This window comes from Punctularia strigosozonata (genome assembly GCF_000264995.1).
Source record: "Punctularia strigosozonata HHB-11173 SS5 unplaced genomic scaffold PUNSTscaffold_2, whole genome shotgun sequence".
NCBI lineage: Eukaryota > Fungi > Basidiomycota > Agaricomycetes > Corticiales > Punctulariaceae > Punctularia > Punctularia strigosozonata.
In genome coordinates this window covers 2,079,650-2,103,701 of record NW_006767434.1, presented here as the reverse complement: position 1 = coordinate 2,103,701, position 24,052 = coordinate 2,079,650, and the positions used below count along the sequence as shown (strand labels likewise).

Sequence of the window (24,052 nt, the reverse complement as noted above, 5' to 3'; positions counted from 1 at the left end):
GCTGCCGTAGTGTTTTCGGGATCGTCCCGTTCAGCATCATTGTGAAAGGCACTCGACGTCAGTATGCACCCTCCCTCCTGGACGCTGAGTACGGCGGGTTGTGGACCGATATTCTGCCGAATCCACCCTCGTATACACCGTCAAGTTCCAGTCGAAGGCTTGGCTCAAGGGGGGCTTGCTCCATAGCCCATAGCGCCACAGCAACGGTGCTACGATATAGATCAACATATGTGTAACGAATTAATATTTGGGACACTAACTTGTTACCGCGATAATTCAGTATACCCTCTGGCACCGGGAACCGATACTGAGGACTACGTAACGAATCAACAAGGTGTCAACGAGTTTGGACGGTCGCAGCACCTACCCAAGGTTAGCAACCCTCTTGCCCATCATCCATCCGTTCACGAAGAGATAGGCGCGATAAGGCTGCTCGACATTGTCGAATACGAACGAGATCGGAGCGTCAAGGTAATCAGGAATATCCAACTCGAAGCTCGTGATGAAGAACCCGATCCCGGCTTCGCCTTCAGGTAGACCCTCGTCCAATTCGCGATGGATCCAACCCGAGGTGTCATAACCCGGAAGATGCCATCCCTGCCGTTCACCATAAAGGCCGCCCTCGTTCAGGACGCCGCGGGTTTTGTCGGGGTAGCTGCGGATTTTCGTCAGCAACATCCTCAAAGCAAGAAAGATGTCAGAATATGTACTCTTGATAGCCACCGAGTTTGCCTTGCACCTTCCAGCTTGAAAAGTTACCAGAACTTAGGCTGAAACCGCGAATCCCCCGGGGTGACTTCGATGAGTCAGGCGTTTCTGATCCAAACATGGGACAAGGGTATATCGACAGCATTCAGTAATATCACTCACCATCCGAAGCTTCGTCTAGACCCATGTTATCCTACCCTCGTATTGGTTGAGTTTTGCTTTACACAGTCGGAACGACGGACCTGGACGACAGTGATGACATTGTCTTCCCCGAGTCGAAGGGCATCCCGTGGAAAAACATAGGTTTCATCTGTTTCCTCGATTATATTTTTGTTGTTCGTAGAACTAGACGTAAAACGTCGTCTTTATAGTTTCGTTCCGTCATGTCGCGATTGTACTTACTTGCCATAGGTTGTGCGGATGAATCTATCGTTCAACCACACACTGGCAGCGAATGCTGATTGTACAGTGTATGAGCATCCAACGGAGGTATTGTGGGAGAAGCACTCGCCTTCTCCGCCGTTGATAGATAGGTTCAGTGATCGAGCTTCATCTGCAGTGAAGTGACCGCGCCAGAGAACGATGTTCTCGCAACTAAATAGCGTGTGAGCACCATGTCGCCATACCCTTCACATAAGGGCATAAGGGAACCCACAAGCCATAATCGCATCCATACAATACGGTACCATCGCCATATTCCGGGCCCCAAGGGTTATTCGTTTGAGTATGATTCGCGGCCGTCCAACGCGAATCTGAAAAATTGCGGTATATTTCAGGCAGACTCCATGCGAAACTCCAGCCAGTGAGTGGTGGGAGGACCACGGGGGACACCGATTCATGACCAGAGGAGTAGACCAGGTCACCGACGAACATGCCTGTAGCGGAAATTTCTTGGGCCGCGCTGGAAAAGGGAACTAGAATATCGTTCCAAGATACGGTTGTTATCTCTGGCTGCGCGATGACGATAAGGCGTGCATCCTTGTCAAGGTCCCCTCTGAGAGCAAGCTCCCTACCGCGGATTCGAGCATCGCGCACTAGATAAGGACCGCCAACCAACACCGTGACGTTGGTGCCGAAGCTCCAGTAGTTCGAGAACGAATTGTTGTCGTATGCAATTGGGGGAGACCAGAACGTGCCCGCAGTGGTGCTGTCACTGTATAGGACTAGTTGCGTGCTGGAGTCCCAGATGGTAACCAAGCCTTCGATACCGGAGAGGAAGGATATGAGTGTGCGACTCGAACCGTCAAGATCGGTCCGCATCATGGATACTCGGGGATGTCTCTGTATTGGATTATAAACTCCTGTCAGATCAATGGCCGCTTCGTGATCTTGTCTGACGTCGCCGTATAGAAACAGGACATCGCGGTCACCAATCCGGCCGGCAAAATAAACTTGGGCTGTCGAGTAGAGTAGAGTTGAAGTTCCAAAGTGATAGTCCGTGACCACGATCTTGCTCTGCCTCCCGATCACTGATAGCGAATCGCTGAGTCGAGGGAGGTGTAGCTGCCCAATCGAGGTGTCGACGTCCAAACCGAAGTTAGTCTTCAACCTGAAGGACTGAGCAAGCTACTTCCTATTGCGGCGTCGCGAACTTACAGCGAGGAAGAGTTGCTATGGCGCAAGAAATAGAACTTTGTGTTCGTATCGGGGTTCCGCAGGAGGACAGCGAACACGGCTGGGTCGGTTATAGCGACAGCGCCATCGGTGCTATTCCCTACCCACTCCGTCTTGTAGAATTCTGGTGAACTACGCAAAAAGAGGCCTTGGCGCTTCAACTCTGCATATTTCTCTGTTAAATGGCGATCCTCCGCAATGGCTGCGCCGTAGTCATAGCTGGCTAGTTCCAGAGTGAGATTGCTTCCACCAGGAAGGAACGAGCATCGTCAGCTTACTATACACGCCGGGGAACGGAAGCGCTCCCCATGATGTCCCGCTGACCAATAGTCAACAGCGATTCAGCGCACATATGAAACTACCCACCCGTAGACCATGTAGTAGTTGATCAACTTGGCATTCTATACTCCCGAAGTGAAAAAAAGCCAGAGGGTCAAAGGAAACCTTGAACTTACGGCTGCCCATAAGCTATGATAGAAGACAGATTCGAAGTCCGAGTTCGTGAGCTTACGGCATGCCTCATAACCTTGGTGCGCGAGGTCAAATTGGATCTGATGCGTATCTGAATGCATTGCAACAGACCAGGTGCTTCCGGTCCCCATGCATCAAAGGCACCGGCTTGGAACTGATGGGGTGTCAAAGGAGTAGCTATGCCTTCTAAGGTGCGTACATTACCTCCGGAGAATAGAACGGTTGCGAAGGATTGGTATCTGGATTGACAAGTGGTTTCAGAACTCGGTCGCCTCCGTGCCCTCCAAGTACTCACCAAGATGATAATGTCGGTAATTCGTAGTAACGGGGTTCCACCTTTCGGGATTCGAACAGTCGAACCTTTGAGGATACGCATCTAGACTAATAGAACGCGATGAGGCGTAAGTATTATTGGTGCACACTTCACGCGTTCATCTGCTTACCCATAAATGTCGGCAGCGCCCTGTAGAGTTCATCGTCAGATTTCCATTCTCAGTGGGAAACAAAAGTACTGACGGTACCGTTCACGAAATTCTTGTATTGGCCGGGATCGTTGTACGTCAATGGCACTACAATATCGGAGGCACGATAGGCATCTTCCAACTGAGCGAAGTACTGCGCGCCTTCTTCGCCGTAGTCGTATTGAGAATATTCATTGTCTGGAACGTCACAAATTATCACAGCACGAAATGCAAGAGTTTGCAATCATTGCTCACCGATTTGTATGGCTGAATAGGCGTCAGCAATGATCAGAAGGGAAAACAAACGACATCGTACCGATGACGGGTCCACCACGAGTGATCTGGTAAGGTATCGTAACATTGATTATAGCCTCAATATAATCTTGCCAAGCGGCGTGGAAGTCGGAGGCATTAGTCCGCAGTGTTCCAGAGACTTCCGCCGTAAGCCAGTGAGCAAAGCCTCCAGCAGTTGTTTCAGCATTGATGTATGGACCTGTTAACCGTATTGTCATCCGATCGAGAGGGATCAGGACGTCCACGGACCAGGGCGGAGCACGACCCATAGACCGGCATCTTTGGCAGCATCGTAGAAAGCTTCGACGGACCTCCAACCGTCCATATCGATGACGTGAGGAGCAGGATTGATCAGCCCCATGTGGGTGTAGATGCTGACCGCATTGAACCCTGCAGCCTTGAATTTTTGCAAGATGTCTGGCCATAGTCCCGGGACAGGCAGCCGGAAGGGATGAAACTCTCCAGAGCTACGTTGAAGGAAGAGGAGTAAGTCACCAGTACCAAGGTCTTGGTGAGTAAACTCACTTGAGAAACACACGCTGTCCGCGAAGAATGAGGCTATAGTTGTCCCATCGAACTTGGTGGGTTATATCATGCGGAGCAGGCATGGGACATATTTTCTCGTGTACCATCGAGGAAACAACAACGAACTCATATAACTGCTTTATAGATGGGAACAGTGCAAGCACGCCGGAGAAGCAAGCGATGAAGACAAGTAGTAACGTTCGGGTGTGCAACATCGAGCTCTTGCGAGTATCAAGACCTTGTACTCGAGAAGCAATCCGGCGAGCATATGGTGAGGACCTGTCGAGCTGCTCGACCACCTTCGTATGCTCCTGCTGCGAGTCGACCCGAGTGGGATACGGGTTGGCCACAACAGTAGACAGGCCCACATCCCCTCTGGATGTCGGCTGTTTGCCTTGAAACCCGTTTTCTGACATGGCAACAAAGAGTCGCCGGAGGTGCGCTGAACTGCTCAAGCCAGAGTGTCTATGCCAAGTCTTTGCAGACCAACACGAAATGCTCCTGGTCCGGTCCATGCGGCTCGCTAGGACTGCAGCCTTCACGTGACTTCAGGCACCTAATTACGTAGCCGTTCCTCAACGGATCCCATCACCGATTGTGTGCTGCTGCATGTCGTCCTACGAAAACCCGCTCAATGGGCCTCTCATCTTGCGTCTTATGAGACCTATCATGGGGCTGCGTCAGCTGCAACATGGATTCACCATCAGTCTACATTTGATTCTGCTCGAGTCTATCCCCGCCCGGACCCCTGGCGCTGGCGCTGATCGGCCATCCGGCGAGGCGGAAGAGCGTGTACCCCACTAGAACCAGCGCATGTCGACATCATTTCTCGTAACGCGAGAGTACGCCGAACTCCCTTCATTTGCGGGCGTTAGACTCCGTCGGGAAGCGTGAACGACGCCGCGGCCTTCCCAGAGCCGTCGCGCTTCGATACAAGCGGGGGAGCCGTAATGCACACATCCCAGCTCTTCATGAAGAGTAGCGGAAGTGCTGAATTCTACGTCGGGCTGCTCGGACTCGTCCAGGTATAGGAGGACTGCATCTCGGCGCGATTACTGCTACAATTTGGCCAATCTGGACAACTGCGATGCTGCCAATGGGCCATGGTCATTGGATTACATGAGCCTTACCGGCTGTACCGTACGGATGAGGACTCCGCTTGTGTGTTCGATGGTTCCCATCAATACAGTGGGCGATGAGAATCTCACGTACCGCCAATTCGAAGACGGACACCTTAGGACGCTTGTATCTGAGCAACAGGCCAAGATCGGGGAGGCAGCGCCGATGCCCGCGGCAATATTACTTACATGCATGCACCCATCAGCGTTCACAGCATCGGAGCTCGGTTTCCATCATGCTCCGCAGTTTAAGGCCCATGCAGCTCCAGTGCACATCAGGACGTCGGATCGATGCGATTACGGCTGATTACGAGCGCAGATATCCACGTTGTGCGCTCGAGCACCGGCGCCAGGCGAAATGACACAAAGGCCGTTCTGTGCGTGGGTAGGGACACTGCACGTTATTCAGAGAATGGACGCGTTCGACACATACGCTTCTGACTCCGTCAAGGCAGGCCATTTCCGAAGTCATACTTGCGTCGAAGTCGCCCGTCTATTACATACCCATGGAGGACGCGCACCGGGCAATTCAGTGGCCTCGTGCAACGCGGCCGTCCGTTGGCAACCGTCATACCGACTGTCGTGCAAGAAGATGCCTTCTGTGCAAGACACAGGAGTTGCACGTCTTGGCCGCTTGGCTTAGACTCGATCGTGCCCATCGAGGTGTTCAGCCTCGATTTTGCCGGCGTGTGGGCACCAGGACGAGATGGGGTACGATGGAGGCTCGGCTCCGAGTGGGTACGGTGGATATTATCTATTTTTCAGTGCACCAAGCTTTTCAAGGCTCCAGGCCCTGGACAATTCGACCCGGCACTCAACTGCGTACAACTGTCAGCGGAGCATGGGATTGGTGGGGCTGTTCAGGGCTGTTCGAGGCCGGCGGCACGCGCGGCATTATATTAATGAAGCACGCTGTGACCACGCGCCTGTCACGTTAACGCGCCTCAGACACATGGCTCGTTCTCCCCACGCCTGGTCCCGCAACGGTCACCCTTGACAACTCCGACAAACAACGCCCGAACTCTGCGCAGCCACGGCACTCTGCGTGCCCTGATGAGCCGGGGCGTTCGTCATCACCACCCTCGAATCCTGTCACCCGTAAGCCCGGAACTGGAGACACTGCCCGGAGACGGAGTCGGGCGCGCGTTTCCCAGCCCTGCATATTCTTTTTGGACTTTTTTTTCGGGGTGCACGCTCCTCATTCGACGGAAAGACGCAAATGAACGTAGGTCGGCTTCGGGCTTGCCCCCTGCGGCCTTTGTGGCCTGGACCTGCGTGCCTTGGCCCGCGTCTCAGACAAAGCAACGAGAGTGCGCGTGGACAAGGCTGCTTTAGCCACACCCCTCCGCTATAAAAGCGCGCTAGGTCCGGAATGTCAATGGTAGCCCTCGCTGGATCACTTCCCCGAGGCAACATACGCCACGACCTCTCCGAAATACTAAAGAGCACACCTTCCACGACACACCTTCGACGCGACGCTTGTTCACTTCCTGCCTTCCAATATGTTCGCAACTCGTCTCGTACTCGCGTTTCTCGCTCTGTTCGCGTTTGTCATGGCCACCTTCGCGTCACCAGTCGCGCCCAATGTTACCGTTGTCGACCTCGACAAGAGGATAACCCACACGGGCAGGGTAATTATGTCGTGGACATGACTAGCCACCCAAGTTAACGATTTCCATAGGGTACATACTTTTACGTCGGTCTGGGCAACTGCGGTTATACCGACGTGGATAGTAGTCCCATCGTCGCCATCTCGACCGAACGCTATGGCAGTGGTGGCAATTGCAACCAGGTTAATACTTTCCTCGATCGGTCGTAACCGTATTGCTTACGTTGTCACGTAGTGGATCCATATTACCAACACTGCTAACGGAAAGACGGCCTACGGCAAGACCCGTGACAGCTGCCCTGGCTGTGGCGAAAATGATCTTGGTACGTGAGCGATTGCCGCGCAGTCGTGAGCTTGCCTCTGACGGCCGTCGCAGACATGTCCCCCAGCCTTTTCGAGCAACTCGGCTCGCTCGACACTGGTGTGCTCAAGATCGAGTGGCATTTCGAGGCCAAGGGCTGGTCTCCATGAAAACGAATTTATACGCTCAAGAATACAACGTTGGCCCTCTTTCCCTCTCGGAGTATTGTATTATTGGGAGGTGAAGTCTGACCTTGACCGGGTCCTGGCAAGGCTTCACCATTGTTGTATCACCATTACCTTCCCTCGTTGGCTTTCCTGATGCCGCATTCAGCCACGGTCTGATGCATAGACGCGCTCAGGGTCAGACACCATCCCACACGACCACCACGCACACGTTTTTTTATACGGTTTAATGTACGACCTGCTTGATGCACGGTACCTAGATGTAGATACCGTTTGTCTATTCTGTATCATTCACCACCAAGCGCCTTGCGCTATCACTTGTGGTTATCCCCGCACTACCTTTGTCAACATAGATATAAAAGACTCGAATTGATTGCTGCAATTGCAAACTTTATATGCCTGTGCGCTCGTGAATAGTTATTCGGATGGCCATGGGTAAGTCAAATGGGGTCAAACCTCATGTCAGCAAAGATATAGCCTCTGGAGTCCCGGCCACTGAAGCTCTTGCCGTTTATTCAGACCACCCAGGGGGTCAATGCGGCAGAGCGGGCGACCAGGCTTCAAAATATTCAACGTTCAACTCGCACCCTGAAATTGAGCACTGCCACCAATGGCCTGTCTCGAGTTGCCATGAGTCTCGCTTCATATCTTCTGAGCAAGGCCCAAGCAGCTGCAAAGGGCGGGAGCAAACAAAAAATCTCACAGCCAAAACTGGATGAGGGACTCGATGCCATCTTCCGCGCAGCTCCAGTCAGTTGGACCCAACATTCTTCTATACCGTAGCTATTTTCAGAGGCTCATGTACTCACCAGGTGCCCAAGCCTGCTGTCCGCCCCACTCGAGGAGCTGATGCTGCAGAGCCGGTTGAGAAAGGGGATGCCTTGGATTCCCTGAAGGATGGTTCAACGAGAAAACGCAAGCGAGCGAAACCATCCGACGCTGGGCATATTTCCGAAGAAGCTTCGGCGTCTGCTCATCACCCCGAACCCGCCGGGTCAAAGGAAAAGAAGAAGGGCCGGGGAAAGGATCCAAAGCTGAAGAGGCGAAAGGTCGACGACCCTCGTTCTGATGAGGAGGACGCTCGGCTCGAGGATTCGTACGGCTCAAGGACCGCATCGTCTTCGAAGGCTGGCGTCCTGGACACGGAAGTCGAGGCACGATCAGAAGGGGAATCGGACGACGAGGAAGTCGACCCTGCCCAACTTGTCCACGAATCTGTCGCGAATGCGGGGAAGCAGACATCGAAGGGGTCCCGCAGTCGAAAATCTCATTACGTACCCGAAAGCGAGACTTCAGAGCAGCGAGATCGCCGAACCATATTTGTGGGCAATGTCCCTGCTGATGTCGCGAAAAGCCGAGTGGGTCAACGCCATTGTTCATTGTCCAAGTTTCATACTGACGCCATGAAATGAACAGCCACTTCAGAAACGCCTCAAGCGACACATCCTCACCTTTGTCCCTTCGGCAAAGATTGAGAGTGTCCGCTTTCGTTCCGTCGCGTTCCAAAAGCCCACCACCGAACTTCCTAAGGAGGACGATGACTCGACGTCTAAGCAGAAGTCCAGTGCCACCGAGAAGAAGGGACGCCAGCACGATGCTGATCGCGCTGCGTCCTGGAGGCTGCAAACCAAAGACAAGGAAGCAATCGAGGATGAGAAAGCAGCGAAGAAATATCTTAATCCAAAGGAGAAGAAGAAAGTCGCTTTCATCAAGGGTGAGCTTCACCCGAACGTAGACTCCATCGTTGCGTATATCGTGTTCGCCCATCCGAAGCCGGTTCAGGAAGCATCGGACGCTCCTACTTCTCAGCAACACAAGATTATGAATCCGTTTGAGGCTGCGCAGCAAGCGGTACTCAACGGTGACGGGACCGTCTTCATGGAGCATACACTGCGTGTCGATCACGCTCGCCCGTCTGAAGCTTCAAAGGTTGCAGGCGACATAGCCATGGGAGATCCCAAGCTTAGCGTCTTCGTTGGTAATCTGGACTTCGCAACGAAAGAGGAAGATCTACGCGTCTTCTTCGAGGCGCTCCTGAGCACAGAGCGCGGCCCGCCCCCTGCTCCTGGACCCGATACGATCGAGAACATACCGGCGAAGCGTATCTCCTGGGTCACTAAAGTGCGCGTAGTGCGCGATCGCGATACACAGATGGGCAAAGGCTTCGCCTACGTTCAATTTCTGGTAATGCCAAGTCCATGCTGTTGAGATTCCCCGTCTTTAACACTTGTGCTGTCCTCTAGGACAGGGAATGCGTAGATGAAGTATTGGCACTCGAGCCGGAGAGGCTGAAGTTTGCGAAGCGCAAACTGCGCGTTCAGCGATGCAAAGCTCCTGGCAGCGGCAAGACCGGCGACGGTAGACAGACTCGCCCCGACCGCCAAGCGAAGCCTACGGAGCCTAGCCTCAAGCGCTCGGTATCCAAGACTAGGCTCAGCGGTACGCCGATCGTGGTTCCAAAGGGAGACCCATCGCTCGGCGAGAAACTGTCTCATCTACCGAAAGAGGAGCGCAAACAGGCGAAGGCCGCGGATGAGGCCCGTGTGCAGCGCCGTCTGGCTAAGAAGCTGGCGAAGAATGCGATGGTAAAGAGTACGACGGGCAAAGATAAGGAGCGGATCAGGAAACGACCAAGCACCAAGACCAACGCAGGAGGAGCTGCCAAAGAAGTGAAGAAGAGGTCGAGAATACGCAGCGAAAAGAGTCTGCAGAAGAGGAATGTGAAGAAGTAGTAGCTGTCAATCACGGACCTGGTCTTTCTTTGTGCATGTTGATCATAGTATTATTCTTGGGGTATCGAGTGCAGACATCAAAAGGAAGGTACAAAGATACAGTGAGCCGTCACATCACGTGATACGAAAACATGCAAAACAACATCGATAATGGTATCAGGGCTATTTCTTCGTTTTCACCTTCTTGTTACTACTCTCTTTTGCATCTCCACCCTGATCTACCTGTCAGCGCGACTTCAACGGAACATGACGTTGCCAAGACGCACCTTGCGTTTTGTTCCGGCTTCCTTGGATTTGCCTTTCGGAGGCGCTTTCTGTGGCGACTTCTTCGGTTGGACGGTGAAGAAGCCATCGAGACGACCTTGTTGCTTGGCGTTCAGGAATTTGGTAAGTTTCTCTGCGCCTTTACGGACGCGCTCTTCGCTGGGACGGAGTTAGGTAGTGGATGGCAAGATGGCGATAGACTCACTTGAATCCCTTTTCAACGACAAGGAATTGTACGAGACCCTCCACATCCGGGTTCTTCCACTCTAGCTGTATCGCGATCGAAACATCAACCAGAGCCTCAACAGCACATAAGTCAACCTTACTTGGACCTCGTCAGCAGGTTCAACATCGGGCTTTTCGAATAACTTCTTCGCCTCCTCCCACGGCCAATATTCCGGAATCTGAACGCCGCCTTTACCCTTGCCCTTCTTCTTTTTCTTCGGTTTCGTCTCGGTCTGTGAACGTTCGGGCTCCCCGTCTGTATCGGGAGCATCAGCATCAACATCTGCTGCCGGTTCCGGCTCGTCCTCCACATCTTCCTCCTTCTTGGTCGCAACCCTGAAGAGCACACGCATAGGCTAAACATATTTTTGGCAAGGGTAAGTACGATCACTGATGACTTACTTCTCGCGCAGATGTTCCATCACCCCTGCAAGCCCGCCATGCTCCCGTATGAGTTTCAACGCGGTCTTGGGACCTACGCCTTTGATCGGCTCGAGGTAGTCGCACCCCAGCAGGATACAAAGGTCTATGAACTAGTATCCGAGGATGACCATTTGTCAGTAACCATAAATAGATGATGCTATTATAGGGCATGCATATGTGACATACCTGACTCATGTCCATCTGAAGACCCTCCAGCGCCTTCGCAAGGTTGATTTCGGATATAGGTGTTTTCTTGGCTTCTGAGAACGTCAAATGCCGAAGTAGTATTGGAGCGTTGAATGTCAGGGTATCCATATCCTCGGAGCCGGCGGCATACACCTGGAGGTTAACGATGAGTCAGTATATATGAAGGTGCATGGACGCGGGTCGAACGCACCTTGCCGCCTCGTGCGAGCTCGGCACATTGCGCTTCTGCTTCAGATGGTGCCTGTAGTAGACGCGTTGGTTATATAATGGCAGACGCCGATGCCTCCGAAATGGTGCATACTCACCACAACAACGGGAATACCCATCAAGCGGAGCAACTTGCGGCATTCTTCGTTGTGCTCTCTTGTGACCTTCACAGTCCGTCGAGAGAACCGATCCATGTCTTCAGCTGTCCCCGTTTCTTTCGCCTCCTCGCCCTCTTCCTTCGCCTCTTCTCGCTTTTCAAAGCGTTTGGCAAGCTAACGGACGGTGGGCATGACGTTGGAGTAGAGCAAACGCGGCTGGGACTTACTACTCCAGACTTGAGCTCAGGGGGTTTCCCGTCGAATATGTACGCTGGCTTGATGCCGTTTTCGACTATCCGTATAGTCCGATAGAAGAAACCCATGAGATGACTGTTCGAAGATTGGCGTCAACTCCGCGCTGTAATGTACCGCACTCACCTCGTCGTTTCTCCAGAGTCGTTCGTAAGCATCTCGCCGTCCTTTTGACGAACAGCGATGAGGAACTGGTATATCGACATCGACGCGTCTATGGCGACCTTGCGGCCGAAGAGTGTCTTGATGTCATGTTCCTACCACACCTATAAGTCGCAGGATATCGTGTATTCCACCAAGACGGACTGTGATCGCCTTGGGCGCATGCTCGTTGATCAGCGCCGTCAAGCCCTTGATGCCCATGATGAACTAAGTCGCTGAACGCTACGGTTGGATGACGAGACCAAGACGCGCCGCGACCCGCCACGCTTTGCCGCGCTTTGTCACATCCACATCACGTTGGTCACGGCGCGTCTTGGTCACCCATTCAAACTCACGAGAGTCCAAAGTCTATGACGGTCTTTACTGAACAAAAATACAAACTCAGAGCCTCGCGGGACAATAACGAGCATTCGACTGCGACAACCCTTGGTTGGGTGACATTCGAAAGAGTGAGTCTAGTGGAGCCCATAACGCTGCCAGTTGTGCTTGATCGCATTGAAAATAGGGGCACTGCTCGAGCACGACTAGTCTATGAATGTATTCCTCGCAGGTGCTGTGATGGAATACAGTAATCCTGCGGTCATGGCACTAGCTTAGACAGAAGAAAGGGCGGTTGTTCGCTATGAGCGTGTTTCCAAACCTGCATGTAGGAACAAGGCATCGGCATCACCCGCACAAGATAGAGATTCAAACGCACCCAACGTTTCAATAAACTAAGTTTCATGATAGGCGGCAAGACATCTGCTTTATTTCGATCGCCACCCCCCTCGGGATCCGGCACTGACACGATTTCAGCGCGCCAAAAGCGTAGTTTGGACGGACATGCGTACCTATCTCTTCATGGAGAGCGCTTATTCGATACCTCTTAGAGACGGACCTCAGCTTGCTCAATTGAGAACAGGGGCCAGGGCATAGCGAGCAAATGCGTTCCAGGGTGTCAGGTGGCGGAGAGTTGACTAACCAAGCGCTGGAAAGCGTTCGGTGATATTTGCGACAGTCATGAGCCGTCCAGGTCGTTATGATCAGCGTCCGAAGAGCTGGCGGTAGTTTGATGGAGTCAGGATCGTGCGCTTTCATTGAGTCCAATGCTCCGATCGCTAGCGTTTGCAGCGCCTTGAACCTCGGAAGTTGCAGTGCCTTAAGCGCATTCCACTCGTTCTTGCCAATGAGATGCAATTCTCGGAGCTGGCTGCTATAGGTGTATAGACTTTGGCTGATGGACGAAGAGTCTATGTCGTTTCCTACGAAGGAAAGAAGTCGCAATGAAGACATCCCTAGGGGAATCGTCACCGCTCCATTGACCCCGAACAGCTCGAGATCACGAAGAACAGGAAAGCTGGGCATCTTCATATCCAGATGAAAATAAGACAGCTGGATGACCAATCGTTCCAACGTCTTGTATCGCGTGGACGAGGGCAGGAGGTCTGTGATCGACTTTTCGCTGTACGACAAGTTAATATCCTTCAGACGCAAGCAGAGGGCACCACCGAGTGGGGGTCTCGAAAAGGGGGAGTGACCGTCTGAGCGTGATTGGCCGTGGCAGTTTAGACGGATCGAGGTGAGGTTCGGGCATGCACGGGTGAGCTTTAGCACTGGCTCGTGTAAACGGCGAAAGGATGGGGTGATGCTCAACCGCGACCACTTGTCCGAATGCGTTCCATCGCTTGTCCGTTCCCATATGATCCAAATGTTGCGTGTATGCACCCCAAGACCTGGCTTCCTGGCGACGGCACGTAGTAGCCAATGCAGATGATCAGGGTTCCGGATGCATGGCCTGGAGTAGAGATTCCCTACTCCGTTCTCATACCACCACCTCGACGTATGTAGTACGTTCGCATGCTGGCGCTGCCCATCCATTACCAACTGCGATGGCCTATTGCTCTCCTTCAGCACGTTCTCGAGCGCTTCGTCGTAAGGTAGCACATCTGGCAAACGCAGGGCCAGATAAAGGTGGTCGAGTATTTCGCACATGAGCTCTGCCGGAAGCTTCATCAAGGGTGGCACATCCCGTAGCGAATGTCGTGCACCCCTTGCAGTCACCGCTGTCCGTGACGCTTCCTTGAACTCCAAGGGAGATAAGCTCCCGGTGTTGGTTACTCGGCGAGGGAACTAAGGATGGTCAGTCAAGAAAGGATCGACAAAAACTGACGTGGTTGCGCGGGGGGCTTACTGGTAAGCGTGACTGCATTAACATCGTGCAGGATCGAGCGGAGGGCTGAAGCGAAAGGCGGCGTGTCCTTATATACCGGGCGCTAGACGTTTTGCGTCATGGTGTCTAATCATAACCTCTCTCGGCGGTGCGGGAGCGAGTGCGGACTTGCACAGCTCCTGTGCAGCCTTTGACAGATTCTCTCTGCCGCCTGTTTACATATTGCTCCTCGCTTTACGGTTTACGACTGGACGAGCTCTCCTAGTGCGATTGAACTCGTCCTTGCTCAACAAATCAAATCAATCAAACGCGATTTCCAGTATATGTCTCAACAACCGAGCAAACGGCAAAAACTAGATAGCGGAAGGAGCGCCAGTGCGTTCAACTTCTCCGTGCCTGTCCTGGTTTGATGCATGTAAGATTGAAGGGGACGACCGCATAATCAGGCAAGTCATTCTGGAGGAGCTTGACGTGGAGATCGGCTTGCGTGAAAGACTGGCTCGGATCCTCCGTGGAAGGCTTGCTTGGGCTACCTCCCTCAAGACGGCTTTAACCACCGATGGTGAGCCTATACCTGTTGTCAGCTGCGATAACTCGCTCAAGGTATGGCAGGTGTTGGGTTTGGAGAGGTCGAATTCCGTAGCGACGCCGTGGAGACATTGGAGGCTATAGAGTCGGAATGCGACCTGATCTTCGCCAGACCTTCGAAGCCTATGGTCGCGCCCAGAGATGCTATGCGATTTGTGCAGCATCTCGATGATCAGCATTCACGCTCTACGCGTTCTCGTCCACCTGTCGTTAAGAGTGAATTGCCTCCTGCGCAACTTCTTTTCATCCGCGACGACAATGCTTCTCCAGCCACAGTTGCAAAAATGGTCTGTCCGGACTGTGGCCGCTCTAACTTTCCGAGTATACAGGGACTCTTGAACCATTGCCGTCTGGCACACCAGCGCCACTTCAGCAATCACGACGAATGCATGCAAGCGTGTGCAACGGTCATAACTTCCGCAGAGGAGAAGGACTGGACGGTGGCACATGGGGCCGAGATAAGCGGCATTTCGCGGCCGAGTGTGCGGCGGTTGTTTGAGATCGCGGTAGGGCGCGGCGATGCGCTGCGACTGTTGGGACACGACGTCGTTCAACACCGCAGGCAGTCTGGAGACGCTATTACACCCACACTCAAGACTCACCTCTCGCAGACCCTCGGTCATCACGAAGACAGTCCTGCCTTGGCACCATTCCTGGGCAGAGCTCCTAAACGGCGATGTATCAACGTGTATGACGAAGACAACGACATCGATATTACAGGGGGCATCAACAGTGATACTCGACACGAGGCCGCAGCATGGCGCATGCTCTACCACCATCGTAGTAATGTTGAAGAGGGCGATGAGCCCATAGATATTTCTACGGACTGGGAAGTACCCTTGCAAGAAGCGGTGATGCTTCCTGCTACGGCCGGCGGGGTTCCTCGTGGAGGGCAGAGTCGTTTCCACATGGCAGCTCGTATCATCGTTGCCGATCGTAGCGTATGGATCCCCCCAGGTAAGGGTCCCGCGTTCCCCGCACTCGTTGACTGATCCATTTGGTAGATCTTCGAAATCCCTTACACCCACATCACACGCACCGTTGGATGATTTCCGTAGATTCCCCATCCTATGTGAGCACCAACGATCGAATTCTCTACATGCAAATGTGATGACCGACTGTCGCTTCAGAGCACCCATATCACATCGTTCCTTACCCGAATGACTGTTACGTGCCTGACTGATCCACCACCGTCTACGCTTTTGGAACCGATCAGCTTAGACAACCCGCCATTCGCAATTGTCAGCTCGACTGATAGACCTTTCCTGGCCAAGGTCACACTTACATGGACCGAACCCCGCACTTTGAACCCGCCGCTTGATATTGAGCACTGGGTGGAGGTACAGCCGATCACTATTGTACCTGGAGCTGCACTGACATGACCACGCAGCTCGACCCATTCAAGTCTGCAACTGCCGTTCTTGGGGAAGAACAAGTGCTGGATGTGGAACTAGATCGCAACACCGAGCTTTTACCCGCTAAGGAAAATAAGATATCAAGGAGGTGGGAAAACACGAGTATGCACCAGCAACCGAGAGCGCGTTCCCGGACCGCGGCTACTGAGGATGATAGGCAAGAACACTGTGAGTCTCTTGATAGGCTCAATCATGTCATGCCCTTATCATCCGACAGACTTACCGCCATACGTAGCAAGATTACGGGCCTTACTTCCCAAATTCCCAATGACCATGAAAGGCACGTCATCCAATGCTTCGCACTAGCTTATAGCTAACTAGGTGAGGGCAGACGTACAGGGTCGTGTGCCTCCGTTACTTTCATACAAGCTTGCCGTATCCCCAAAAGAGCTATGCAGCTTCGTAGACGGCAGACGTAAAGCAATCGAGGCGCGTAATCATTGTACTGATCCGATTGGGGGCACGCTGATGTTGTCAACAATAGTGGGGTAGATCCATAGCGTTGAGAGACGCATATCAAAGGGACAGATCGAGCTCGGTCGACGATCGGGAGCGACTGATTCCATTGAGTACTGCAGACGTGTACAGATGGCTCGAAGACGAAGGCCAATTCGTCCGTGCCGCCGCCACTGCCAAACGGAAGATGCCTGGTCCTAACGATGGCGCGAGCACTACCCCCGGAGCGACCAGCATCCCAGCTATGTCAGTCCAATGCTGTCACATCTGCGGACTGTCGCATGGAATATCTATCGCATCCGACGTCAAGCAAGAGGCGGAGTGTTCGGACACTATGCGGGGTGAAGTGAAGCCCAAAGAACTATTGCCCAAGCCCGCGGTCGCCTGCCCTCTTCTGCCCTGGCACCGGACCAGAATGCCGATCTTAGACGTGGTCAGGGCTATGGCTCCGGTCCTGGACTTCGGCGATCCGCCGTGTAACCTCCACCCGAACCTTCTCTCGGTGCCACCGATCGAGGCTTCCTCTCGTTGCCGAGATCTGCTACATCCCCGTGGCCTCGTGGCATCCGCGGATCCGCAGTTGACGCTAGCAGTGCAGCGTATCGTCAGTTTCCCAGAGGCAGCTTCGAGGGAATCTGCAGACGATCACATGGGACCTCCTGTTGTCGCCTCGTGGACCCGTGCGGAAGCCGAAGAGTACCTAGCCCCGTTCGCTCTAATGGCACACTTGGTGCGGCCGCTCATAGGAGAGCTCGTCGGTAACGCCATCCGTGTTGCAAGGACGGATGAGGAGGTTTTGAAGGCGACAGGCCAACGAATCGGAGGATCTCCAGTGACAGGCCAACCACGCAAAACTCAGATGCTGACACCTTCTCATGTCCTGCGCGGCCTGACGCATACTCGGTCTGCGGCTTTCCTCGCGTTCTCGAGACTCGGTATCGAAACGCAGGAGACCGACGTAACGAAGGATCGGTTCCCGAATCAGGATACCGGTTCTGGACCCGGGGACCGTATCAAAACCGAAGACGCTTAAGCACGTGTGCGGGGAAGAGACTTGAATTTATCGCTTAGATTGGCGTGGCGAACAGCAGATTCCCGGAGTCGCCGCGTCGCACCTTCGCCATCGAGTTTGTGATTAAAACACGCAGTCTATGGTAGTTGCTCCCAATGTACTCTCAAGTTCACGATGTCTCATATCAAGCCATGAGATAGCTTGAATAGCACAATACAGTCGATACTGAAAGATAGCATGAACATACCATATTCGGAATTCAGGCCCGAAGACAGGGACAGCCGGTGCGCGCGGCTTGGCAGCTTTCCTTTAGCGACCTTGATCCGGGATGGAACCCAAGGGAAACGCAGCGGATGCCGTGATTTCACCCAGCCTGCTGCAGAGCGAAGGTCATGCGGTCCGCGTGCCACACAGGTTAGCCAATGGTGGAAGACGGGTGTAGCGGAGACGTTGCACAGTGGACGAAACGAATGCCAGAGGGATGAAGCGCCTGGAGGTGTTGAACGGATACTGAGAAGGGCGGATATGTATTAGTCAGGATCGCGCGGGTGGCGGCCTCATAAGGCGCGGCACGCCCACCGGGACCCAATCACGTTCCGTCCCCTCGTACTTATCCCTTCTTTCTGCAGACCACCGCGGTCCTCTCGAGACACCCTTCTACATCCTCCGTTCACCGCCAGCACCGTCGGGCATAACAATCACGGCCTGACCTCCGAACAATCGCCCAGACATTCTTGGTCGCTGTTACGAAGACCCGCTTCGCGGCACCGATTCGGCAAGGGCCAAGAGTTTCTTATCACACTCATTGGAGCCTCGGATGCAACTTGCCTTTGCAACACACCATCGATTCACGTACCTAGCACCTGCAGAGGACATTCACGACCTACGATCATCCACGACCACACGAACTTCGTAAACCACCTCGCTAGATTTACCCCTATTCTACGACGTCATGCGCTTCCATCCTGTACGGCAGTCGTCTCGTCGTTTTCGATACAATCAGCTGAACCGTCATGTTTCTCTAGTTCGAAGTCGGCATTCCGCATATTGCGTATGCCTGTCTCGGCGGGTTTGTTGTATTCGTGAGTATCCTCTGGGTTGGTCTTTGGGAGCAATACTCACACGCATTTGCAGTTTGGCATGTTCTCCCTATTCATCCGAGAGAAGGTGTGTAAGATATACTTTAAGTTCTAGTCTTAGCCTTGCTCATCCATCCTTTCAGCTGTATATCGGTGAAGCCTGCTGGGCGTTTTTGTTCGGGGTCATCATCGGTGAGCCCGGCGGCCGTTAACTGCACATCGAGTGTTCTAACCTTACACAGGACCGTACGGCGCGAACATTTTCAATCCTCGCAGATGGGGGAACGGAAACGATGATGTAGTGAACACTATCACTCTCGAATTTACTCGAGTCGTTCTCGCTATCGGTGTCTTCGCCATTGGCGTTGAGCTACCTAAGGCTTACATGCAGAAGCACTGGAAGAGCCTGATGTACCTGCTTGTGCCTGTTATGACATGGGTGAGTTCAAGGAGTTGCACAACCTATATCGAAGCTCATCTTGGCGTTTATCAGGGATGGTTCGTTTCGGCCGGATTGATTTTCGCTCTGATACCAGGGCTATCCTTCCTTTCTTCCCTTGTCGTCGCTGCATGCCTCACACCTACCGATCCTATCCTTGCCGCTGCGGTCGTGGGTGGTAAATATGCTGATAAGCACGTACCCGCCCATCTACGCCACCTTCTCGCCGCCGAGAGTGGTTGCAATGATGGCGCCGCGTTCCCCTTCTTGTTTATCGGACTGTACCTGGTCTTGGACAACACTACTGGCGAGGCGATTAAGGATTGGTTCCTGCAACTCTGGCTCTGTGAGTTTAGTTTCAGGACCAATCTCTTGGCTGTCTGAAACTCATGCTTGGTCTCAGATCAGATCATCCTTGGCGTCGTATTCGGTGCTCTGGTTGGTCTTGGCTTCAGGTACCTCATGAAGTTCTGTGAGCGCAAGGACCTCATCGACAGGCAATCCTACGTCGCGCAATACGTGTCCCTCGCGCTTCTGACCATCGGCACCACCACCATGCTTGGCTCTGACGACCTTCTTGCAGCATTTTCGTGCGGCACAGCGTTCGCATGGGATGGCTTCTTCAACCGTCAAACGGAAGAGTCGGTGTTCTCCAGCGTGATCGATCTGCTCTTCAATGTCGCCGCATTCGTTTACGTAGGCGCATGGATGCCGTTCGGCGACTTTTCAGACGCGACCCTGACATTGAGCGTGTGGAGGCTCATCGTCATCGCCATCTTGGTCCTGCTGCTACGTCGGTTGCCGGTCATGATAGCTCTCTACAAGTGGATCCCGGACGTGAAGACATTCCGGGAGGCCGTTTTCAGCGGTCACTTCGGTCCTATGGGTATCGGTAAGTTCGCGACATCGTCATCGGTTCGCTGTTACTGACAATCAATTTTTTTCTAGGTGCCATCTTCATATCGACCCTTGCAGTGGAACAACTTGAAACTCCCCAAGATCCGCCCGCAAATCAGCAGCAAATCCTTGCAGCGTCTATTCAACCCATCGTCGCGTTCATGGTTCTCTGCTCTATCGCTGTACACGGACTCTCCATTCCGTTCTTCTCCTTGGGTCGCCGGGTACACTCCCTACGGACGTGGTCGCGCCATCCTACCCACGAAACCACTCCGGAGTGGGCGAACCAGACGCGTCATATAAGACCCGGAGAAAACATCGTCATTAACAGGGATGACGCTATTGAGCGCGGAGAGTACACGCCAGAACACGACGAGAAGCGCAGTGCGAGCACTACTCTCAATCAAAACCACGCGCCAAAGGAGAAGGACATGGCCGAATCCTCCGCTGATTCCGAGAATCGCTCATCGGAGGCCAGGTCTACGGGCGAAAACCGAACCGGTGACCAGGAACCGCCGGACGGGGATGAGACCTTACAGGAGTGGAAGGAAGGACCTCATAAGGTTATTGAACGGCGCGCAGGGCCTGGCGAGGAGGTCAGTAATAAAAGCCGATTCATCGTCATGATCAGTTAATGAGCTACTTTCACAGGTTGAGGTCGAGGTGCAAAAGAACGCCTTTACAGATGGAGAAGAGACGACAACGTCGATAATTCGCGGAGAATCCGAGCATGTCAAGGACGTGGCTAGAGCTTATGTTCACAAACTCCAGCACGCGCCCCATGAGGCAGAAAAGGAACTAGAACGTACGCGTCAGCATGTGAAAGAGGGCGTGCGCGAGGCAGAAGGCGCAGCAATGCACAAATTGGACGAGGTGGCCGGAACACATACCTCGAACGCGATTTCTCACCCGGATGACGGCGACGAGGAGGGTTGGGCATCGGATCCCGAAACGAATAATGGCGATCCAGGGCCCTCTAACTCCGCCGAGCCCGAAGGGAGCGCCTCGGCCTCCCGCTCACCAGATCGCAAGGCTGCCAAAGCGTCGAAGCTCAAGGGCGGGTTGTTCGCTGCGGGCTCGCGTCGCCGGCCACGAATGCGCAGGCGAGGTTCATCCTCTCAGCCGCAGCCGGCTACGGACGATGATGATAAGGAACGTGGACGGACGCACGCGACCAAGCCTGTCGTGCGGCTACAGCCCATCTCAGATGAGGACAAACGAGGATCACTACGATCGCCGCGATTGCAGCATCTCAAGTCGTACGAGACGCGTAGGGCGGCTTCCCCGTCGCGATCCGTACGCTTCGCCGATGACGACGAACTCAGCGAGCCCCGCACTCCTCACTGGCGGACTCCGTTAGATACGCCTAGCCCGGGCACACCTCGAGCTGGGACGCCGCCCCTGGGTGAAGAAGGCGACGTCGACACGCACAAAAATCACGTCTCGTTCGATCTTTCTCGCCTCACCAGGCCTTGATCTGTTCCATGGACCTTACCAACGTCGTGTCTTGCATGTTGTCAATTCGTTTATTTTATATCGCATGATGGCATTGTAGTATATATGCACTGTAGAGACAACGCATTAATGATATTGACGAGTTTAGAACACCTATTTGCGACGCTTCTCTGCAGTCCGCAACTCGCTTTCGAGTTGCGTCAGGTCAACGACGTGGCCGATGACGACGCGGACGAGTCGCAACCAGAAGCCAGCAACGACAGCAACGACAGTTTTGGCGCCGGATCGTTCAAATAGGTGGAAGAAGATTGGTAACCAAAGCATGTCCGGATCACGGTCTGGTGATTTTATACCGAACGGAGCCTGTACGGCGGGTATGTGGTCCGCCGCCGCACGTAATCCTGAGGTAAATCCATCTTCATGGAACCCGTACTTGAGCCAGGCTCCCGCGTACGATATACCCCTCTTCCCTTGGATCGTAGTCATTTCGTTCTGGGACAGCACCGCCTGGTTCACATAGCCCGTTTCGTGAGTACGAGCTAGCAGACGCGCTGTGACAACACACCTCTGCGTCTAAAATGGGATGGTCATACTGGTAGCGGCCGAACGTTCTATCCGGCGCGGGCTCGAATGGAGGGTTCAATGTAACCAATACCGGCCCATGTTTATCTTCAGGGAGGTGTTGTAGCTCGTTCATCCAATCTGTACACAATGTCCACAATGTGAGATCATCGCGCACGAGGGACTATGATCGATGGCATACATGTGCTGCGTCGTGCGGATTAGTTGAAGTTCCCTATAACGTGAGGGCGAATATCTTACAGGGCGACTTGGTCATTGTTGGCCTTAGATGTGCCATTTTCGTCAGTCGCGCTTTCAGTGAGGTAGTTCCAGCAGGACCACGCCAGCCGCCTGCGTGGCATCAACTGGAAGTATGTCGTTACCAAATCAGTGCAAGAACGTCGAAGCAGCCTCCGACGCCAGGACCTACCGAAATGTCGGAGTGAAGAACGACGACATTCCGATTCCAGCGAACACGGCCTAAGATCCGTTTCTCGTCAGGACTTGCTCCGCCGTCGCCTGCTGCAAGCATCGACAGTGCCGTATCGGAGTGACACGCAAGAATGACGTGGTCGTACTCTTCGATTTCCTCGTGCCCGTCTTGAGTTTTGTATTTGACTGATACCGTATGTCCACTGACGGCGTCCGGATTGGCGCGGGAAGAAATGCCAAGAACGGGCGCGGAGAGGTGTAAATGTCCATCAGGGAGCGCCGAAATGATCTTTCGGACGTATGAACGGCTACCAATCGGAGCAAAACGAACACAATTAGGCACATTCTGCAGAGAAGTGCAAACTAGCACACCTGCCGCCCTGGATCGTGAGCCATTTAGGCTTTCCAGTGATTTGTAAGAGGTGATGGTTATGCATGAACTTGATCTAGCGCTCCGCGTAAGTCAGATGGCGCGAACACAACGACCGATAACCTCACCAGTGTACGGGCGGGGAACCCCAACGAACATTTGTCTGCCAGAAGTCAGGTTTATTATCACCTGAAACGTCAGCATGAGTGTTACCTGGAGGTGTACTCCATACGGCTGCTGTCATGGGCTTTTTCACAATCAGACTGCATATACAAGCGCATCACGGTGAGACTTAACGCACGATGAGATAATTGTCACGGAAAGAGTCCGAGTAATGCTCGCGTTCAAGATATTCTCCGATACTGAGCTGCTCATTCTCGGCGGTATCCCTTTTGTTGGTTCCAGTAATGAGCTCGCGACTGCATGCATTGAAACGCAGGACATCGTATATGAGCTCCCACATCCGCGGGTCTAGAACGCGCCACGGCTGACAGAATATGGTGAAAAGGTTGTCTCCTGCCCATTCGAAGAGACCTCTGTCCCGGGATACAGCGAAGGTCATCTCGGTAGCATTGATTTTGATGTCCCCATTGCTTCTCAGGAAGCCCAGAAAGTTGGGGTATGTGCTTGGGTTACACACAATCTGGACGTTGCTTAAGAGCTGAATCCTTAATCGATGGGCGCATCACCTACGAATCCCCTGTACATATGCTAGTCAGCGACTATAGGGAGTGCGCTGGTTTAGACTCACGTATCGACATCTACCGATTCATGTCCGGACCCTTCCGGAGGAACAAAGCGCACGGTATTGGCATGGCCACCCGGGCGCGAGTCGGCTTCGTAGAGGTGTACTTCATGCTTGCTATGCTCGTTGAGTAGCTAGCGCACCAGGTTTCGTCAAATTTCCGCTATTCGCGACCCAACATGACTGAAGGCGTACGTGCCCAAGTTGCAGCCAAGCCTAACACCAGAGGCGTTTGTGAGCCAACACCGGAGAAATGGAGGTCAGCGTACCTGATACGCCTGAACCCACTACAGCAACCTTCATTTTCTCGAATTTCCTGGATGTTGGGCCGCTGAGCAAAGGCTGTATGGTGGACGAGGTTTACTACCACAGCAGGTCATGATGCTCTCGACCGCGCAAGTCAACTTGGCAACAGATCGAAGCAGCACAGCCACCTGTTTCGCAGCCCCTGTGCCGCGTCTCGTTGAGCGGCCTGAGTTGGGTAGCATTTCCCTGTTCCGCTATCGGGACCACGACGGCAATCCACCTATGTACCTACGTACCTACCTCTCTCGGCACTCACTACACGGCCAGACAGAATGACGGTGGAATCCACGTT

At 53.5% G+C, this 24,052-nt stretch overlaps 7 protein-coding genes across 7 annotated transcripts; 4 read left to right on the top strand and 3 right to left on the bottom strand.

Annotated features, from left to right (window-relative positions):
• Positions 1–58: 58 nt before the first annotated feature.
• Positions 59–4,156, bottom strand: PUNSTDRAFT_60903 (glycoside hydrolase family 35 protein; the record flags this gene model as incomplete). Its single annotated transcript, XM_007380305.1, has 21 exons — positions 59–209; positions 261–314; positions 368–655; positions 711–816; positions 871–901; positions 951–1,053; positions 1,111–1,302; positions 1,364–2,257; positions 2,305–2,545; positions 2,601–2,641; positions 2,689–2,723; positions 2,778–2,848; positions 2,905–2,947; positions 2,998–3,032; positions 3,089–3,174; positions 3,237–3,256; positions 3,310–3,452; positions 3,510–3,521; positions 3,571–3,747; positions 3,798–4,015; positions 4,074–4,156. 21 exons carry the CDS (start codon positions 4,154–4,156, stop codon positions 59–61), a joined length of 3,024 nt encoding a protein of 1,007 aa, XP_007380367.1.
• Positions 4,157–6,461: 2,305 nt separating this feature from the next.
• Positions 6,462–7,670, top strand: PUNSTDRAFT_97678 (uncharacterized protein). The gene is made up of 4 exons (XM_007380304.1): positions 6,462–6,822; positions 6,873–6,983; positions 7,036–7,123; positions 7,177–7,670. Exons 1-4 carry the CDS (start codon positions 6,694–6,696, stop codon positions 7,269–7,271), a joined length of 423 nt encoding a protein of 140 aa, XP_007380366.1. The 5' UTR covers positions 6,462–6,693; the 3' UTR covers positions 7,272–7,670.
• Positions 7,671–7,916: 246 nt separating this feature from the next.
• PUNSTDRAFT_131036 (uncharacterized protein) lies at positions 7,917–10,018 on the top strand (the record flags this gene model as incomplete). Its single annotated transcript, XM_007380303.1, has 4 exons — positions 7,917–8,036; positions 8,099–8,644; positions 8,703–9,470; positions 9,530–10,018. 4 exons carry the CDS (start codon positions 7,917–7,919, stop codon positions 10,016–10,018), a joined length of 1,923 nt encoding a protein of 640 aa, XP_007380365.1.
• A 236-nt stretch (positions 10,019–10,254) lies between these two features.
• PUNSTDRAFT_60527 (PIN domain-like protein) lies at positions 10,255–12,057 on the bottom strand (the record flags this gene model as incomplete). The annotated part of the gene is made up of 11 exons (XM_007380302.1): positions 10,255–10,441; positions 10,488–10,552; positions 10,609–10,710; position 10,843; positions 10,910–11,040; positions 11,117–11,269; positions 11,328–11,378; positions 11,443–11,616; positions 11,670–11,772; positions 11,821–11,951; positions 12,001–12,057. The coding sequence occupies 11 exons, from the start codon at positions 12,055–12,057 to the stop codon at positions 10,255–10,257; spliced, it is 1,155 nt and encodes a 384-aa protein (XP_007380364.1).
• A 2,271-nt stretch (positions 12,058–14,328) lies between these two features.
• PUNSTDRAFT_124482 (uncharacterized protein) lies at positions 14,329–17,698 on the top strand (the record flags this gene model as incomplete). The annotated part of the gene is made up of 8 exons (XM_007380301.1): positions 14,329–14,380; positions 14,433–14,567; positions 14,618–14,880; positions 14,923–15,550; positions 15,598–15,665; positions 15,724–15,933; positions 15,984–16,176; positions 16,509–17,698. The coding sequence occupies 8 exons, from the start codon at positions 14,329–14,331 to the stop codon at positions 17,495–17,497; spliced, it is 2,538 nt and encodes an 845-aa protein (XP_007380363.1). The 3' UTR covers positions 17,498–17,698.
• An 803-nt stretch (positions 17,699–18,501) lies between these two features.
• PUNSTDRAFT_60619 (uncharacterized protein) lies at positions 18,502–20,526 on the top strand (the record flags this gene model as incomplete). The annotated part of the gene is made up of 7 exons (XM_007380300.1): positions 18,502–18,558; positions 18,611–18,643; positions 18,699–18,747; positions 18,798–18,994; positions 19,049–19,340; positions 19,398–19,886; positions 19,943–20,526. Coding segments are annotated over 7 exons (1,701 nt in total), but the record flags the coding sequence as incomplete, so codon positions are not given.
• Positions 20,527–21,499: 973 nt separating this feature from the next.
• On the bottom strand, positions 21,500–23,757 carry PUNSTDRAFT_97671 (FAD/NAD(P)-binding domain-containing protein; the record flags this gene model as incomplete). The annotated part of the gene is made up of 12 exons (XM_007380299.1): positions 21,500–21,853; positions 21,912–22,048; positions 22,110–22,114; positions 22,169–22,272; positions 22,338–22,647; positions 22,712–22,785; positions 22,838–22,872; positions 22,923–22,956; positions 23,011–23,352; positions 23,403–23,409; positions 23,461–23,588; positions 23,701–23,757. 12 exons carry the CDS (start codon positions 23,755–23,757, stop codon positions 21,500–21,502), a joined length of 1,587 nt encoding a protein of 528 aa, XP_007380361.1.
• Positions 23,758–24,052: the final 295 nt, after the last annotated feature.